This window comes from Phycodurus eques, chromosome 3 (assembly GCF_024500275.1).
Source record: "Phycodurus eques isolate BA_2022a chromosome 3, UOR_Pequ_1.1, whole genome shotgun sequence".
Classification (NCBI taxonomy): domain Eukaryota; kingdom Metazoa; phylum Chordata; class Actinopteri; order Syngnathiformes; family Syngnathidae; genus Phycodurus; species Phycodurus eques.
Genome location: NC_084527.1, coordinates 22342883 through 22363185, shown reverse-complemented (window position 1 = coordinate 22363185; position 20303 = coordinate 22342883). Strand labels below are relative to the sequence as shown.

General features: G+C 41.3%; 1 protein-coding gene across 1 annotated transcript in view; it reads right to left on the bottom strand.

The window, feature by feature from the left end:
- Nucleotides 1–5681: 5681 nt before the first annotated feature.
- Nucleotides 5682–20303, bottom strand: part of mapk1 (mitogen-activated protein kinase 1) — a 33719-nt gene continuing 19097 nt past the window's right edge. The window contains exons 3-9 of the mRNA XM_061672707.1: nucleotides 19518–19707; nucleotides 19324–19440; nucleotides 15907–16021; nucleotides 15696–15827; nucleotides 14443–14552; nucleotides 14243–14372; nucleotides 5682–8733 (exon numbers count right to left, since the gene is read on the bottom strand). Of these exons, the coding sequence (XP_061528691.1) occupies nucleotides 14256–14372; nucleotides 14443–14552; nucleotides 15696–15827; nucleotides 15907–16021; nucleotides 19324–19440; nucleotides 19518–19707 (781 nt within the window). The 3' untranslated portion in view covers nucleotides 5682–8733; nucleotides 14243–14255. The remainder of the gene's footprint in view (nucleotides 8734–14242; nucleotides 14373–14442; nucleotides 14553–15695; nucleotides 15828–15906; nucleotides 16022–19323; nucleotides 19441–19517; nucleotides 19708–20303) is intronic.

Sequence of the window (20303 nt, the reverse complement as noted above, 5' to 3'; positions counted from 1 at the left end):
GATTGTCTAAATTGAGTTGCAGGGCAATTTATCAGGGTCAAAAGAGAATCTTTGGGTAGTGCTAATCTATTGAATGACAGGCAGTCTATAGGGGGAAAAAATGATGTCACAACAACCAAGCAGCCACAGCGAGGGTTTTATGGACCTGCTGTCAATCAAACTGGACGGGGGCGGGACTATGAGGTCTTCTGTTGTTGATTGGAGTTTGGCCGTCTACAGGGGGCGCCGTTTCCTCCCCCTAGCCTTTTGTGTATTTACCCATGTGAAAACATATTTTTATGGACAAGAGACAGATGTGAACGTCGCAATTTGTTAATCTAGTGAAAATCTGACTTTAGGATGGAAAGGTTTTCTGTTTTTTTTGGGGTGAACAAAAAAAAAAAACAACCTGTTGCTTTTAATGCAGAAAGTACTTTTTTTTTTTTTTAGTCACATCGTTGTTTTCCGTGAAAACACACACACACACACACCTTTACAGTAAAGTCACAATGTTTTTGCACAGGAGAGAAAAAGCAAGGCAGCAAACAGAGCTCAACAGGAAGGAGACGTTTCGTTCACGTGCACACGCACGCGTGCGTGTTTAGTGCGCATGTGTCAGACAGCTTTCATCGCCTCATCTAATTAGCCCACTTTAATTAAGCCTCTCGCACTCCTGCTCACCGTATGTGATTGCAAAAGCTGCTGCGCATGCGCAATCCCACTCGACACCAACTGCACGAAACTCAAGTAAAAAAAAAATAAAGAGTCCGTGCGACATTTTTGACGGCTCGTTCGACACCGAACATGTTTGTAAAACAAGTCTGCCGTTGTTTTGTTGTCTACAGAGCCGCAGGCGTCGTTTTTTCATCGGGTACGTGAAGGCACCGCGTCACCACACACCACCTTTGTTGGTTTTCTTTCAAATTCTGTCTCGCCTCACTCTTGCGCAGGTGAGAAGAAAATTAGGAACTACGCTGCTAAAGTGGGAACAAAAGCTACACACATTGCTTCCACCCCCCCACCCCACAGTTCGGGCACCTGAAACTACCACGACCTCGGTGCACCTTTGATTTGTTTAACTTAAGTGAGCACAATTAAGAATGTCATCAAGAAATAGGAATTTTGTCACATTAAGTCAACGTGGGTCTCAAATTCACCAACAAACCGCTATGCTAATTTGTCTGGTGGCACAGGTGATAAAAAAAGAACACTAAGAACAAGAGACGGTGAGCTGCTAAAGTGACAACAAAGCTGAATGCTTTTTCCGAGCGTGGTTCGAACATCTGAAGCAACCACGACCCCAACACTACCTTTATTGTCGAGTTTTATAAAGTTTTTGTCACACTTCAATTGCTTGCATTGTGCTAACAAAAGTCAGTTTGTCAAGTTGTACAAACGTCGACGTCGAACAATGCTCATGTTTTAAAACCGAATATTGTTTTCCCTTTTGTTTGGTTGCACAGGTGAGAAAAGCAAAGCAAAGAGGAAGTAAGCAGATCAAGTGCAAACAAAGAAACACATACAAAACGGGAAGTGCAGACATAAGCCTTGCTGCCTTCTCAACACAAAACAATATTTTTAACCGAACTGGCGTGTTTTCGACCAAATTAAACGCTTACTGGTTCTTTTGTGTCAATTCTTCGCCGACAACTCAGCTCGGAGCAACAGCGTGGCCGTTTTTCCCACCTTGCGTTCTGACCCATGAAGTCACCACGACAGCACGTACATTTACTTGTTTATTGGATGATTTTACTAAAATGTTTGCACGAAAATCATTTATTAAAAAAAGTGTTGTCACGCACCTGAATGTTTGTTGTGACGGACGACAGCCTGTCGAGCACGTAAACACACCCAAACGCACCACAACACAAGCTCCTTGTTGTCGTCACAATCTCCTCGTAAAAGTCATCGTGTTCGCTTCCAGTCCATGTGTGCAAGTGTGCCGGGTCAGTGACGAAGTGTTAGGCCAGCGACGGCTCGCATTTTGTCCCCCACGCGAGCTTTTGTTGTCTCGCACTGGGCTGCCCGCTTTGGCACGGAAACGTCACCCACGTGGGAGGGTGCTGCAAAGATGATTGACGGCCGCGTTGGCCAATCAGCGACGGCGCTGCCTTCAAGGTCCCTGGGAAAGATGGGAAAATACGGCTCGAGATGTTTTTGTCAACATGTTCTGCTTTTTTTTTTGTTGCAAAAATAAAGACTACCAAGCAACTATGATCACTTTAAATGTAGCTCGTTTTGACGAGTATTTAGTAGTATTTATTTATTTTCAACTACTTTTATAAAATAGACGTGCACAATAGTCATAATGATTATCGCAGTTGCTATGATTAGTCCGATTAACCACGGTTTTTGTTTGACAGATTATAGATAGGTAGATCGATAGATAGACAATATATGCACTAAAACAAACACACAACACTACCTGCGATGATGATCAAGATTTTGTGACACAATAGACATCTAATCATTGTTCTAAACAGACAATTCAGTCACAGTGAGATTTTAGAGCATTCCAAATCGTCGTGTTTACTGGCAGGATTATTTCCCATGTGACATGAACGCGCCAAACGAGCAGGGGAGGGGGGAGGCAGGCACATCCCCGGATGTGTAAATAAATACAAGACGAGAATATGAATTTCACGTGCAAAAACAAAACAAACCAAAAAAAAAAACACACACACCACAACAACACACGATTAATGTTACTTTTTACTGCCTCGTGTGGTTTCATGATAAAGTCACAGCTCGTCATTTAAGTCACAAAAACTAATTCAAGCTGGAAAAGATTTAACGTTATTGCATTAAAAAAAAGGCTAGTATAGGCTGTCATATTTAATCTGGTAAGAGCTGAGCTGGCTGAGGTCACTTTAAAGTCACGCGCGCACACACACGGTTAATTTTAGAAAGGCTCAATCAATAAAACGTCTCCTGCCAAAGAGGTTTGGACAAGTGATTCGATTAAACCAATAAAAAATAAAAAAAATAAACAGCTGAGCTCGGTGGCGATGACATCACTATTGTACGGACACGCGCACACGTTTTTTTTTTTTAATGCAGCTGGCTGGCTGACTTCAACGAAAACAACATCAGTGGCGAGAAGGACGAGCCGCACTTAAACACAACGTCGCAGAGACAGCATCGGGCTGTTTTAGCTGAAAAAACGTCCAAAAAGAAAAACAGTAAAGCGACCTCCCTTGTGGCATTAAAGTGTCTTTGATGTTAACATTTAAAATGATTGTCCCTAACCAAAACAAGCAGTAATTATTAAACTGAACCAAAACGAGCTGAAATCATAACGAGACGTTTAAGGACCAGCCAAGTGTGTCCTCCAAAGCAGGTCACTCACCCCCAAAAACACTCGCTGAGTCCTGGGGAGCCCGCACGGAGGATCACTGTCCCATGCGGACCGCAGCAGCCCGTCTTGGCCGACTGGGCGGCCTGGCGGTGGGAGGATACTCGGTTACCTGGTGGATGCTCGCGGGCATGCGGGGGCTTGTCAGGCTGGACGAGGGCGCCTCTCTTACGGCCATCAGCTGCCACACAGTCCGCGGGCCTCCTTTGCTTTCTGCCCGGGTCTTTGGTGATCAATAATTCAGAGAAACAGCAACGAGGCGCATCGTGACAGCGGCGAGGACTTAGAATAAAATAAAATAACACGAAGGTTGCGGTGCAAAACTTGGCGGAAAAGTGCAAATAAAACAGCTTTTCTTCCAATGCTCGTGCTGCCTTTAAGTGCCGTGGGGATTTGTAGGTTTTAAATCACTAACTCGTAATGCGGAAAAATAAACTTTTATTCGATGCCAAATGAAATGTAGTGCTCTAGTCGCTTTAAACTAACTTACTTGTATATTACGTATTACGGGTACATTACGGGTATATTACGTATTTAAGTAACCTAACTTTAGCCACCATTCCTCACAACTGCTTCTTGTGTTTCAAACGTAGAGATAAACACATTTTTGGCACGAATCAAACGTCACAGGATCATCATGTGTTCGTTATGTACTTAATATAATAAATGCGCAAAGGTTTGTTTTCCTTTCTAATTATGACGACAGAACGACAATCTCCGAGTTCTGTCGAGGACCATGATGGCAGCAGTAGCCTAGCTACTAAAGCGCGGCTACAAATAGCGTCCAATCCGCGAAGAGCACAATGGCAGCCGGACCAATTGGCGGCCTGATAAGGCGGGGCTGGAGGGAGAGAGCCAATCGAAGGCGGAGAAGGGAAAGCCAAGAAGCCTGGCTCCATTGCGCATGGGCGAAGCGTCACTACCACGTGGACGGGTCTCAAGTAAACAAAATCTGCCATTCGAGAGACGTCATCGTTTTAATCACAGTTTATCGTTTGTGTGTCGCCCTTAAAATCACATGATCTTTGGGGCTTTCACGGTCGTTTAATCTGAATTAAATTATCTATTTTAAGATTCACAACTAATTTGAATGGCATATTACGTCAAATAACTGGATTTTAAACAGGTATTGTTACGATTGTGACGTCATTTTATTTGTTATTTAATTTATATATTGTTAACAAGTCACAAAACTGAAACTACGAATGCGACACTGGTATTACAATGGGACTAAAGCTCCGCCTACTGGAAATAAATAATACAACAAGGTGACAGCGATAATATGAAACAATTTAATGTATCCCACACGCCTGCTTGTGGATTTTAAACTTTTTTAAAATAATGGTCATGGCAGCCATTTGCTGTATAGTTAATTTTATTGTACGCATGGGTTTTTTTTTTAAACGATAATGAGAACAATGACATTCTTTTAAATTTTGCAAGATTTGCACATTTGAAAATGTCCCCAAAAAGTAAAAAAGAAAACTAATTCCAGCATGAGTTTTATCTGATTTTTTTTCAAAACAATTTTCAGTTTCACTTAAAAGGAAAACAATGTTTATTTTTACATTTTTACTTTTGGTTGATTCTTCAATGGAACCAGTTGCTTTACAGTGTTGTTATTTAATTTTATCTCACACATGGTTTTTCTATTAAATAATGAGTACCTCACAGATTCCTTAAATTTTTTTGAAATTTGGTTTGAACTGTGAACATCACTAATCATGTTATTTTGTGGGTCAAATTGACCTGTTTAAATAAATATAAAAAAATATATATAAATATGAATTAAAAACGTTGACCTGTGAAATATGTAAAACTATTTTATTTAAATTATTCTTTTACTAATATTCTATATCGTCGAGTTAGTCAGCTGCTTTAAAGTGTACTGTATAGTTTATTTAGTACCAGAGGTGGGTAATAACCCGCTACAGTTACTCTGTTACATTTCAGTCTACGAAAAACTGCAGCTTGAACATGCAGCGTAGTTTTGTTACTGCCCAAATTTGGATATTTCAGCCCACTTCTAACTTGAGAAAACACCTTGCGGTAAGTTGATGTTTTTGCTGTTGTTGTGGCTGTGCATATGGCAACATTAGCCATATTTCATGGTCACAAGTAACTGTAAAACAGACATCTTTTGGCATACATTCTGTTCTCTCTCTCTCGCTTTCTCTCACACACACACACACACACTATCAATGTCAGGTCAGCAAACAGCTTCTTAATTCAGTCATTTTAGTGGCTAAAGCAAATGTTTCTGTAAGGCTGAGGTTGTATGTTTTCATTCAATGGTGGACACAATAATAATAATAATAAAAAAATCAATAGTAGACATGCATGAACATTTTGGGGGAAAACACTTTTATTGATTTTCTAATTTAATACATTTAGAATTGGTTGCTCCAAAGAAAGAAAGTTATTTGGCAATTGTGTATGTGTTGATTGTTGAGAGCGGTCCAGTCACTTCAATACTGATTGTTGACTTTTCTTTGTTAGTGTGTCTTTTTCTTCTTATTGGCTTGAAAAAGACCATTTCATTATTCACTTTTTAAAAACAGTCTTCAACAATAAGAGCAAATCTTTTCACAACGACAAAATAAAACTGACCCAAAAAACCCAACAACAATGTCAAGGCAGACACCTTAAAAAACACAAGGTGGACATTTTTTTCATTTTTAAATCATTTTTCTTTCTTCACAATTAATCAAAACACAGGAAGTGAAGCAACAAGATCATTTAGTGTCTGATAGAAAGAAAACATTCATCGGACAAAAATATCTGCACAAAAAGGGGGAAAGAAAGGGAAAAATAGAAATGCTTTTCTTCACAAATCGCGCACGCACAGACACACAACGGTGGCAACAAGTCTTTTAAAATGTACAAAGCTCTTTTTTTTTTAACTTGATTTGATCACATTAGAAGCTGCACACGGAATCGTCAAAGAAGGCACAAACAGACACAAAAGAATGAAGCACAAGCGCTAATCAGCACACAAACCGCGCTGCTGCTTCCCGGTGCCTATGAACGCCTCCCCCAAACAAGTATGCGTATATTTCCGTATATGTCTACAGGCCGCCGCCACCGCAGGAGCGTTTGATGATTTGTAGTTATTTTTGTTTTAAATATCTGCTCAGCTAACAAAGTGCTAAATGAGTCATTTTAAGTTGATTGTTCCTTTAACAACTGGCTAGGACACACCTACTTAATTGAAGCAATTACTTGTCAATTAAGTGTTGTTAAAAAACACTTTTGAGTTGAGTTTGTTGGTACTCATGCTGCATTCATGTTTGTGGGTCATAGCAGCATCAGAATTTTTTTCTTCTTCTTGAGTTTAATTTAGTGGTCGTTGTGCTGCATTCTTCTTTGTGGGGAAAAGCAGCGCCCACAAAAAACTAATTACTTTCCAGTCTAGTTTGCTGGTCTTTGTACTGCATTCACCAGTTTAGGGGAAAAAGCCACGTCAAATAGCGAAAGGAGTGCCTGTATGCTAGTTAGTTAGCTGGCTGCTAATTACAAGTACGTGTTGCTAACACATTTTTGAGTTGAGTTTGTTGGTCTTCATGCTGTATTCATGTTTGTGGGTGGGGGGGGGAACACAGCTTCCAAAAATAAAATGACTTTCCAGTCTAGCTTGTTGGAAAAAGCAGCATCCCACAAAACAAAATTACTTGGGAGTTGAACTTGTTGGTGCTGCAATCATGTTTTTTTGGGGAAAAGCGGCATCCCAAATAGATGAGCATTGAGGAGGGGAGCTCTAATCAATTGCGAGCTAGTTGAGCCACGGAGAACTCGAGTGAGTGTGCCAACTCCACTTTTGTCATGTAAGTGCAGAATAGAGAAAAGGCATATCTTTCAGATGTACACTGGTCTAAATCAATGTTGATATTTAGGGGGAATTTCTTTATTGCACTCTTGATTTTTCAGCGCAACAACTGGGCCATTTTCAAGAAGGCCGCACCCATTAAAAAACAGGCTTTTGGTGTAGGTCTACTTGTTTATTTATTTTTTTTGTTCAATTTTGCAAGTGTGATCCAAGACCAAAATGTCAAAACCTGAGGAAAAAGCACAACTTCTGTAAAAACAAGTATCTAGAAGTAATCATTGCCATATAAATAAAGAAATAAAGCTGATAGATCGTCATCGTCATGAAATTAAACTCTCCTGCAAAATGCCCAAAATGGAGTTAGCCCCCTCAAGTTTGCCGTGGCTCAATTCCAAGAATCCATAGCCAAAAAAATAACTTTCGAGTCAAATTAGTTTGTCTTCCTTTTTATTTAATTCTTGATGGAAAACACAGCATTTCAAGAAATAAAAGTACTTTTGAGTCGAGTTTATTGAACTTTTCACGTTCGTGGGGGTGGGGTGGGGAGCATCATCCCAAACTATCCTTGCAGATTCTCAAACAGATAAGCAAGCAGCTAAGTTGAAGTGTTTAAATATTGAACAGACCACTGGCTTTTTGAAAGTTGTCGTGCTGCATTCACTCCTATAAGCCAAAGCAGTGTCCTCGCACAGCTTGTTAGTTAGATGCCAGCTACTTGGAGCTTAAGTGCTGCGTTTATAAAGTGGACTAGAACCTTTTTTAAGAGTTATCGAATTGCATTCACGGACACCAGAAAGCGGAATTTCAAGCTCTCGTAGGAGCTACTCGTGTGACGCAATTGGTCGCGGGCGGACGACGGCCGAGCTAAATTAAAAAAAGAAAAAACAAGTCAAAATGAGGACGCTGAAGCACCGTGTTGGAGGCGGAACGGTAAAGGCCCGTGTGGCACTTGACATGCTCTTTGTATACACAGCTGCTAACAGTCATGCAGAGGGGCACACGTCTTCTCAGCAGGCCACGCACACATGCACGCACACGAGGAAAATATAGTCAGTTTCCCAACACAAACATATTTTTACTATTTAGAAAGGATAAACAATGGGGGGTGTTTTTCTTTCTTTCCCTTTCAAACACATTAAGACTGTCCCGTGCTGACCCCGCAAAGGCTAAAATAGAAGCTTCATGTACAATAAAAGGACGATTCTAGAGGAGAACCGCAAGAACCATGGCTTTTTTTGTGGCTGATGAAGTCGACTCTTTGCATAAATTGCTCGGTTTTTTTCGGGGGGCTGCATGATGAGCAGGCGACGACAAAAAAGCCTTTTAAAGGAGGGGGCTGGGGTGGGGGCGAGATGAAAAATCACTCTCCCTCATCCCGGAACCACAGACTGATTGATTCCTGACGCCATTCCTGAGCAAAGTGGACTTGACAAGCGACAGCTGAGGATTCTGGGAACCAAAACCGAAGAATAATATTTTTTTTTTTTTTTTTTTTTTTTAAAAAGCACAAAAAACAGCAACAACAGCGTGTAGGAGCCAGGGGTTAGGGGGGATTCCGTTGGCGGCGAATCATCTGTAGGACAAAAAAGAAAAAAGAAAAAGTCGTTACACTTTTCATTTTTAATTCTTAATAGCAGGGCCCGATCGATTAGTCAGTCGATATAAGCCCTTTTCAAATCGGAAAAAAAAATGGCCGATTTGTATTTTGTATTTTTTTTTTAAACTTTTTTTTGTTTGTTTGTTTTTACACAGTTGACACATTACAACATAAGACAAAGATAATGACATTCAAATAAACAAAAATCAGTTTATGTCTCTTGTAAAGTAAAATACTATAGGACAAAGTATTGTAAAACAGTCAAATGTTCTGCCTGTCATTCATGTTTATTGTTGTAAACATTAAGGACACAAGGCATTTTTTATTCATTATATATTTTTTTTAAATAATGGTCCAATTAATCAGTTATCGGAATTTGACTTTGCCAAATATCGGAATTGGCATTGGCCTAAAAAAAAAGTCCAAATCGGATGGGCCCGAGTTAATAGTGCCACAATTTTGCAATAGAGCGGCTAGTTATTCAAAGGACAAGCCATCTAAAATGTCCACTTGGTTGAGGCGCTACATTCAAGGGACCTGGGATTTTGATAGACGACTCGCATCTAACTGATCGCCGATTCTTTTTTGGGGATTTTTACAGGGCATTTGACTGCAGAACATGAGTTCATCTACAAAGCATTCAATTATTTTAGGTTTGGTGAGAGGCTTAAGGAAATGGTACAAACTATATACAAAGGTATTAATAGCAACATTGGTCATTCTGAAGGTTCCTACCAGAGATTTTAACTTAAACAAGGTATCAGACAGGGTTGTCCAATTTCTCCCCTTTTGTGTTTAGTTGGTGCTGAGATGTTGAATCTATACACTCTAAATTATAGTCACACAAAAGGAGTTAGTATTGGAGACCACACATTATTCATCAAATCAACTAGCATATGGCACATGCATTTTCCTCATGATAAACAGGTCCCAGTAGTCTTGGAGGGATTGAAGGCCTTTTCAACCGCTTCTGCTTTGGTCATTAATACAAAGACGTGTGAAATAATGTTTATTCATGAAACAAACAAACACAAAAAAACAATCCGTTTGTGGAATTACTGTTAAGAATTCTCAGATATCTAGGAATTACAATGAATAACTCTGCGAGTGACCGACTGACTGAAAACCTTTCTACAAATGTACAAAAAGCAAAATCTGTGTTCAACTGTTGTCTTCAAAGCGACCTCACTTTACAGGCACGGCTAATGCTCTCCAAGGCTGATGGGATTTCTAAAATGGTTTATCCTGCCCTCTCTTTATGTGTTGATAACACCCTCTGCAATAAATTCCACACCGTTTAAATTCATATAGAAAAACAAAAGAGATTATGTCAAAAGGACTACAATGATTAGAAACTGCTCTGAAGGACGGTTCAATGCTATTGACTTTGAAACTCAAAATCAAATGGCTCCAAAGGTGTCTGTGTCATGAAAGTCCTTGGTTTGTTTTCCCCAACATCCTATTTGAAAAATGTGAAGGCCTCAAGTCTTTATTAATTTGTGATTTTCAAATGTTCCAAGTTACCAATTAAGTTGTCTCATTTCCATAAACAGGCATTAGATCCATGGAAGTTGGCTTACTAATGCCTGGATCAGGCGACTAGACAAATTTGGTCAAATTCAGACTACTGCCATGAAATCTTGCCGTATCTGGGTCAAACAGTGGCAACACTACACGAGTAGTCTAGCAAGCTAGTGCTAGCACTATCGGCTGTACGTAAACATACCGGCGTTCTGTCGAATCATGCTCTAAAGCTTCGGTAAACATTGGCTTGTGCGCGTGAATAAATGTTAGGAACGGTGTGCAAGTATCTTGACAATGGCAAGCACGGGAGGTGATGCGCCAGTCACAATACGCAATCCTATTGGTTGACGTCAAGGTGCGCTGTCGGAGAGTTGTCGTTGATACGTCACACTACACAGAAGACACATTTTTTATTTTATTTTTATTTTTTAAATACTCAAACATGCTAGACTTTTCTCAGGACTATCGTTGGTCGTGGATTATGTCACACTACAAGAAATCTTGTCGTTCCCGACTAAATATGTTGGGCCTGCTCTAGGAAATCGGGCCAATATCAGGACTAAAATCCTGTAGTCTCATCTAGGCATAACAACTTTTCACAGCACAAATGGATTGTCTGGAATAATCAATATATCTTACATAGAAACAAGACCATGCTCTACAATCTGTGGAAAACTATCATTTTTTTCCCTCTCATTTCTTTGAGGGATTTGGTACACCATTTGACTATGATACATTTGTTCACAAAATTTCATTGATCTTACTGATTTTGAAAGTGTGATCAATGGAATCCCAGTCCAGCTTCTTCATCTCTTTAAATGCTCTCTCCAGCGTGGACAGATGGAGAAAGGTGGTTCAAGACCAATGGTAGGTGGAAGAGACTTTTTGGATCGTAAATGTGACAATAAACACATAAGGAAAGCACTAAATTTAGCCACCAAAAGCAGTTGCGTTGTGGAGAAAGTCTTTGGGTTGAGCACAGCAAATTTCTGGTTCCAAACCAAGTTAAAGAATTACTTATCAAAACCACTCACAGGCTCTACCCTGCAACTCGTTTCTGTCCAAATTCAAAGGAGTTTCATCAGAATGTTCTTTGTGTAAAATCAAAACTGAACAACAACTCATTTTATGAATATCCCATCGTTCGATTATTTTGGACTGAGGTTTCGATTTTATTCTTTAATACTTATAATACAACCCCAATGAAGATGGGACGTTGTGTTAAACAGAATGCAATGATTTGCAAATCATGTTCAACCTATATTTAATTGAATACAATACAAAGACAAGATATTTTATGTTCAAATTGACAAAACTTTATTGTTTTTAGCAAAGAATCATTAACTTAGAATTTTATGGCTGCAAAATCCATCCATCCATTATCTGAGCCGCTTATCTTCACAAGGGTCGCGGGAGCGCTGGAGCCTATCCCAGCTATCATCGGGCAGGAGGCGGGGTACACCCTGAACTGGTTACCAGCCAATCGCAGGGCACACACAAACAAACAACCGTTCGCACTCACATTCACACCTACAGGCAATTTAGAGTCTTCAATTAACCTACCATGCATGTTTCTGGGATGTGGGAGGAAACCGGAGTGCCCGGAGAAAACCCAAGCAGGCATGGGGAGAACATGCAAACTCCACACTGGCGGGGCCGGGATTTGAACCCTGGTCCTCAGAACTGTGAGGCAGATGCTGTAACCAGTCGTTCACCGTGCCCCCTGGCTGCAACATGTTCCAAAAAAGCTGGGACAGGTGGCAAAAAGTTAATTGGGAACAGCTGGGTGCCACGATTGGGTATAAAAGGAGCTTCCCTGAATTGCTCAGTCATTCACAAGCAAAGATGGGGCGAGGTGCACCTCTTTGTGAACAAGTGCGTGAGAAAATAGTCGAACAGTTTAAGGACAATGTTACTCATCTATGGTCCATAATGTCATCAAAAGGTTCAGAGAATCTGGAGAAATCACTGCATGTAAGCGGCGAGGCCGAACATTGAATGCCCGTGACCTTCGATCCCCCCAGCGGCACTGCATCAAAAACAGACATCAATGTGTAAATTATATCACCACATGGGCTCAGGAACACTTCAGAAAACCAATGTCAGTAAATACAGTTACATCCGTAAGTGCAACTTACTATGCAAAACAAAAGCCATTTATCAACAACACCCAGAAACGCCGCTGGCTTCTCTGGGCCCGAGCTCATCTAAGTGGAAAAGTGTTCTGTAGTCCGACGAGTCCACATTTCAAACTGTTTTTGGAAATTGTGGACGTCGTGTCCTTCGGCCCAAAGAGGAAAAGAACCATCCAGACTGTTATGGACGCAAAGTTCAAAAGCCAGCATCTGTGATGGTATGGGGCTGTGTTAGTGCCAATGGCATGGGTAACTTGCATATCTGTGAAGGCACCATTAATGCTGCAAAGTACATACAGGTTTTGGAGAAACATATGCTGCCATCCAAGGAACGTCTTTTTCATGGACGCCCCCTGCTTATTTCAGCAAGACAATAATAAACCACATTCTGCATGTGTTACAACTGCGTGGCTTCGTAGTAAAAGAGTGCGGGTACTAGACTGGCCTGCCTGCCGTCCAGACCTTTCTCCCATTGAAAATGTGTGGCGCATTATGAAGCGTAGAATACGACAACGGAGACCCCGGACTGTTGAACAGCTGAAGCTGTACAACAAGCAAGAATGGGAAAGAATTCCACCTACAAAGTTCCCAACTGTTTATTGAATGTTAAAAGAAAAGGTGATGTAACATAGTGGTAAACATGACCCTGTCCCAGCTTTTTTGGAACGTGTTGCAGACATAAAATTGTAAGTTAATGATTATTTGCTAAAAACAAAGTTTATCGGTTTGAAGATTAAATATCTTGTCTTTGTAGTGTATTCAATTAAATATAGGTCGAACATGATTTGCAAATCATTGCATTGTTTGTATTTATGTTTAACACAACATCCCAACTTCATTGTACACTAATTGATATTAAAGAAGAAATGGTCTTGTTCCTGCAGGGTAACCATAATAGAGAATTGGAGAATGCTGTAAGACTTATTTACTAGGCAAATTTCATATTCACAAATTTGCCAAATATTCACCTTTTATTCTGAACTAAACATTGTGTTGAACTTGTTGAAATCTTACCTCATGTGCATTCTCCCGTCAACTTAAGCATGTGCGTCAGAGGCTGTTTGTTGTAATTCAAGCACCCCAGGAAGGTTAAACATATTGCAGCTGAGGTTTGGATGCAGTTACAATATGAATATGAGCCACATTTACTAGTAATATTGTGAAAGAGATTTTCAGAACGCTATCCAAAATATTTCAACTTGCACTATCACAAAGTTCGATCTTTTTATTTTTATTTTATTTTTTCTTACTGCAGTCTTAAGCAGTATGCCAACGTTGACTTGGGACCGAACAAAAAAAAATATAGTGTTGAACAAGGAGGTGCTGTGAGTTGGTGATTAGAGGATTTTAGTTGTGATATTTATGGCAAGGAATACTGGCACTAGCTGACTTTTTTGCTCGTCCTTTTTTGTTTTGTTTTAATTGATGGACATCCAAACACACATCGAGTCAACAGCACAGTATTTTTTAAATGCTCATATAGAATTTAAAATAAAAAACAACAAAAAACACGCTCTTCTTCCAAGTCTAAGTGTAGCCACCAGCCAGAGCACTCCGCACGTCCCAACTGTCCGACTACACATCTGCTGCTGTAAGGTATTTTCAAGTTTTATGTTTTTGTGCAGTGGGTGCATCAGAAGTCTAGACAGAAGAAGAATATGTATAGCCGTAGATGAAAAGTACGCAAGCCCAGGCGCGTAAAAAAAAGGACTTAAGCATAAACTGGAGAATATGGTCATTAACCCATGAACATTTTGGGTCTAGCAAAGAACCAAACTACACGAGGGTACAAGGACGATGAGGGCATTAAAAGCCGTTTGACTGACCTGGTGTGAGGTGTTAGGATCGAAACCCGGGCTGGAAACGTGCAGTCTCCTCAAAGATGAGCTCCTTCAGCGTCTCCTTGGGGAGGTCATCCAGCTCCATGTCAAACTTGAACGGCGCCTCGGCGACAGGCTGCGGCAAAAACGCAAACGTCAACACCGAGGAGAACGCGATTTTGATTGGTCGCCGAGGCGTCACTCACCTCGTCGGTGGGGTCGTAGTATTGCTCCAAGTAGGGGTGTGCCAGGGCCTCCTCCACCTCAATCCTTTTGTGTGGGTTGAAGGTGAGCATCTTGTCCAGCAGATCCAATGCTGACCACACACAAAACACAACATGAAAACATCTGCAATGTAGCAAACTGTCCACTAGAGGGAGCTATACCTTGGTTGGTAGGTTGGTTTGGAAACTTGAGCTGGTTTGTGTTCACACTCGAGCTACAGCTATGGAATATTTTTACAATCGAGTATTCTACCGATTATCCCATTGGTTAATTGGATAAAGAGATTTTGCACTATTAAACAATAACTTGCGCAAGTGAGGTGCAGGTATTGTTGTTGTCCATTTAGGGTCGCCATCCTCATGTTTTACTTTAGTGTCTGTGACTGAGTGTGTATGGCTTTAAAAGGTGGGGCCTGACCCGGTGAGTGACATGGATGTCAGCGAATGAGAGTGTAGAGCCGGCTAGCGTTTAACTCTGTGTGTTAAGTGACTCTGCTTTTGTTGCGCTCTCTGGCAGCTCGTGTATGAATGTGCATATTCCGTTTTAGTTTTCTTACTGTTTGTTGAGTAAATGTACGAAAGTGCTCCGGCGGATGAGTCGATCATTGACCACTTGCAGGGGCATTATAATACTTTCTAACTAGCGAGGGTAGGCTATATTAAATTAGCTAACGTCGCTATGTTACCTTGTGTTGGCGATCGTAGACATGGTGTTGTGGTCCACATTGCACTTTATAGTCCTTGGTAATTGTAAAACAAACTTTGGACATTATCTTTTATGGACTCCCGCCTCCTGGTTTACCGCCATCACGCAAACGTATTTCTACACAGAGTGGTGGGTGCGGAAAAATGCTTTGACCTTTTTGTAATCGAACTATTCGAGTTATTTGATTATTCGTTGTAGCTATTGTTCGCACGTGGTAAAGAAAAAATTGAAGCACTCCAAAATCGTCACAACCAACCACGTGACACCGCTATGTCCTCTTATTGGTTGCAAGCGAATGTAAACAATGTAATGTGTCCATGCATGACCAAGAGCGCCGTGAGCTTTTGCGTTTTTTGACCTAGTTGACTATTTCTAGTCAGTTTCTCTTTTTATTGTGCAAGGTGGCAGTTATGAATAACTGACGAGAGGAGCCATCACAATATGACATGTACATTGTGAGCAGGCATCGAGCGTTTCATGGACTTTTCTCCTCTGTTTACTATGTGGATTATCTTCTATAGGTTCAGACCTTTGGCATCAGCATTGGGGAAGAGGCGGTTCCAGGGCACTTTGCAGCGCAGCGGCAGAGACAGTAAATAGTTCCTCGCTTTGACGTTGATGATGCAGTTGAGGTCCTCCTGGGAAGGAGAACCCAAGATACCTGAAGGAGGATAAGATTCACGTGTTACGATAGGAGATTACACGTCAAGCTGAAGGTTAAAACAACAACATGGTTTTACCCAGAATGTGATTGAGCTGATCCAGGTAGTGCTTCCCAGGAAAGATGGGCCGGTTCGACAACATCTCAGCCAGGATGCAGCCAACTGACCAGATGTCTATGGACTTGGTGTAGCCCTGAAAGCCAACCCGGAGACATGAGGATTATTAATTATGCAGAAGGCCACATTTGTGGTTTGTGGTTTTAAACATAACATATCTCTAAAGTAGGGGTGGCCACATTTGATTTGTAAAAACAGACAGATGGGCCTCATTGTTTGTAGATCAGGGGGAGAAAAAAAAGGTAAAAAGACAATGTTAAAACTTAAAAGTTTATTCTAACTCAGACATTTTCAAAGCAGAGTTTCCCATATTGTCAGCTGTTTTGGAGAAATTTGATCGCTCTTACAAGACAATACAGTATTATGTTCTGTGACAGTATAAACATACCAAAAGGAAGAGTAGACTTTCTTCTTGGAATGCACAAGTAATAAAAATTGAATTGTGATCGTGATTTTGGCTGCCATGATTAAATCGGCCTGATTGTCGGCGATTTTTTTACATTCAAAATGCGGGCACTGCTGCATATGAAAAGTGATTCATTTGCAGCAGTGCCAGCAAGACACTTAAGAATCTGCTGCCTTGACTTCATCTTTTAGGCTGGCCTGACCGCAATGAAAAAACACCGGGAGTAAATAGAGAGGGAAATCAAAAGCGTCGAGTTCTTTGCAGTTTGCGATCAACGGTCAAGCAGAACAACGGAGACGTATCCGCTCTTCACAATTCACTATACCAATGGGAATTTTCAAATGAAAAGCCCGTGCTTACTGTCATGGTCTGTGTTTTGGTTTGGATTGGATTGTTTGGTCTTGTTTCATGTTTTCCTGTGTCCCATGTTTTTTATGTCTTGTGTGCTCATTTAAGCTCCCTCCAGCCACTCGTTTCTTGTCCAAGTGTTCCTCGTTGTCTTATCAATTAGTTTGTATTTAGTTCCCTGGTTTCTTTCAGTTCATTGTCATTGGCACTGTCTGTCATGCCACTCAGTTATTTCACCAGTCATGTCTTGTTCCCAGTTTTAGATTTATTCAAGTGTTTCTTTGATACTTTGTGGTTAGATTTTGGTAGTGGTGGGCAAGTGAAGCGTCATGAAGCACTGAGGCTTTCCTAACAATTGTGCAAAAAAAGACTCAAAATGTTCAAAACTTCAGTGACTGTGACATCTGGTGGACAACTGAAGCCATAGCAACCTTGAAAGAGCACGACTGAAGCACTGGCACTGTTTTGGCACTGTTTCCCATGACAGCAATAAAAGTTCAGAAAAGTCTGTATGGTCATTCATGTTTTGTTCACTCATACCAAATAATGATTATATCTTCATTACAATAAAATATGCAGATGCTCCCCCCATACTCTAAAACACATTCCAGATTAACCCAAAGAATAAATGCAAATTATATTAAGGGTTAGATGTTGGTTGGTTGTCATTGGCTCAGAACGCGTTGAAATGCCATGAGTCGATGACACACACTGAAAGACTATGAGCCTATGAAAAGCTTCGAAACATTTTGAAGGAATGAAGTGCGAACCGAAACAGGGATGACGTTCGAAGCTTTGAACGTCATCGGTCACGTGACACAGGTGTTTTGATACAAGCTCTGTTTCGAATCACTCTGCTTCAGGAAGAGTGACAAGCTTTAGATTTTTTATTTTTTTTTATTAAAACACTTTTTCATGCTCCTGCACTCCTGCCTTGCCTTAAAAAACAAACAAACAAGGACCCAGCGGGATGCACACGGCGTCACCCTCCACGCCACCAGTCTACCTCCCAGCGCCCTCAGCCTGCCGACCATATCTACCCTCCTCCAATAAGCCCATTGTTTTTTCTTGTCTGTCCTTTTCACCAGTGTCCCCCACTCGTCTTAGCTATTCACCCTACCATATTACCGCCATGTTTTTTTAGATTTCGATTTTTCAGATTGTGAAGATGGCCCGATTTAGTTAACTTCCTTTCTGATTCTGACACCGATTTAGAATTTCCGGTTCTTTCCCTAGTTTTTCTCGTCCTAGTCAGGTTCTGTCACGTTTTCCCTTTTACAACCTCTGCGAGTCCTTTTCCTCTGAACTTTACTTGGGCACACGTTTGGCCATCTATCTGGGACCGCCGCGTGGTGGCCAACGGAGGCGCCCAAGTAAAGGTCAAATTTTATCGTCCTGTTTTTATGCCCGTTTCCTAGCCACTTAATTTTTCACCAGTTTCCACACCTTGTTCCACGCCTCCAACTAAGTCACGTCCATCCAAACCTGTCCCCAAGTCACCTTGTTCTGTGCCTTTTTCGTCACCTTGTCTCGTACCACCTGTTTTTCCTAGTTCACCTTCCCCGAGATCCTGCGCACTTTGCCCCTGTTGTTTCCTGTGTGCCCGAACTTCAACGGCTGAGGGTTGAACTGTCATGGTCTGTGTTTTGGTTTGGATTGTGTTTGATTTTGTTTCATGTTTTACTGTGTCCACCTGTTCTCGTCAACCTTCTACCTTGTGTCGACCAATCAGCTCCCTCCAGCCACTTGTGTCTTGTCCAGGTGTTCCTCGTTGTCTTGTCAATTTGTTTGTATTTAGTTCTCTGGGCCGGCACAGTGACCGACTGGTTAGCATATCTGCCTCACAGTTCTGGAGACCGGCATTCAAATCCCGCCCCCGCCTGTGTGGAGTTTGCATGTTGTCCCAGTGCCTGGTTGGGTTTTCTCCGGGCACCCCGGTTTCCTCCCTCATCCCCAAAAAATGCGTGGTAGGTTAATTGAAGACTCTAAATTGCCCGGAGGTGTGAGTGTGAATGGTTGTTTGTTTCTATGTGCCCTGCGATTTGCTGGCGACCAGGGTTTGTCAAGTGTTTCGCTGCATATTCGTGATTCTCTATTCACAAATTCACTTATTTGTGGACTTTTTTTTTTTTTTTACTTCTACTCTTATTCAATGAGGAAAATTGTATTCCTCTGGAACCATCTTGTGGCATCTATGGGCAATTAGAAACCATTTTAGGGCATCAATTACCGGCAGAATTTCGCTATTCATGGAAGGGCTCAGTCCATACAATGTATACCGGATTTATGCATGTGGCTGATACAGCAGAACAATCATCAAACACACTTTTCCCCCCATGTAAACCACTTATCAGAACCTCAAACTGATAGCGCTGTTAGCTAATGGTAATTTGTGCTAAAACTGGAGCTCTGCTTAGCTTTTGTCTTTGACATAGTTTGGTCTAGTCACTTGAAAATGGTGGATCTTGGATCAGCCGAGCTGCCAAATCATGGGCATAAAAACTCATCGTGTGGGCGGGATTATGCGAGTTGGCCGCACTGTTATGTAAAATTTTGTATTAAACATTGTAAAAGTCACTTTTTACATAATGTTTTCCTTTTCATTAGATTAGAAACAAGCACACCTTAGAGTTGAGCATGATCTCGGGCGCTCGGTACCAGCGTGTGGCCACATACTCCGTCAGGAAGCCGGTGTGGTCGTGGTCTGGGTCGGCCACGCGAGCCAGACCAAAGTCACAAATCTGAGGACAAGGAGACGACGGCGTTGAGGACACAAAAACACATAAAAATAGACAAGAGACTGGACGCTGGGTCGTACCTTGAGATCACAAGTTGTGTTGAGAAGGAGGTTGGAGGGCTTGAGGTCACGGTGCAGAACGTTGGCAGAGTGGATATACTTGAGGCCTCGCAGGATCTGGTACAAGAAGTAGCAGATGTGGTCGTTGCTCAAGTGCTGGGTCTTCAGCAGCTTGTACAGGTCCGTCTCCATCAGGTCCTGCACGATGTAACTAAGCAATGTCATAGTTAAGGAAAAAGTCACACACTTTGGAACGTTTGCGGAAGGACACTTAAAGAAAAGTGCTGAGTCGTCAATGAGAGTTTCGTGGTAGGTCGGTCTGTGTGTGTCTGCAAAGACCTGTGCGCTTAAGTCAAATGGAGTTTCGTGTGGGAAAGTAGTTCATGTTTTGTGTTATCTGTCAAGACCTGCGAGTTTCAGTTATTGCACAACACACAGCTGAGAACTTCAGTTCCATGTACGGTGGATTATTTCTAGTTGTGTTAATTTCTATTGTGCAAAGTGGCTGTTATCATGACTCTCTCTCTCTCGAGGAGCAATCCCATTTGTCATTATGACACATTAATTGCGTTCAGATAGACTTTTTTTTATTTCTAGTTATTCTATTTCCATTGTTCAAGGTGGCAGTTTCATTGATAACCAACAAGAAACAATAGCACTACAGTCGTTGAATGGCACGTCTTTGTTGTTAGTGTGCATGTCCCCATGTGTGGGTGTTTACCTTTTTTTTTTTTACTATGGATTATTTCTGGTCAATGTTTTCTTTTGATCGTGCAAGGTGGTGGTTAAGATAACCAATTCATCTTA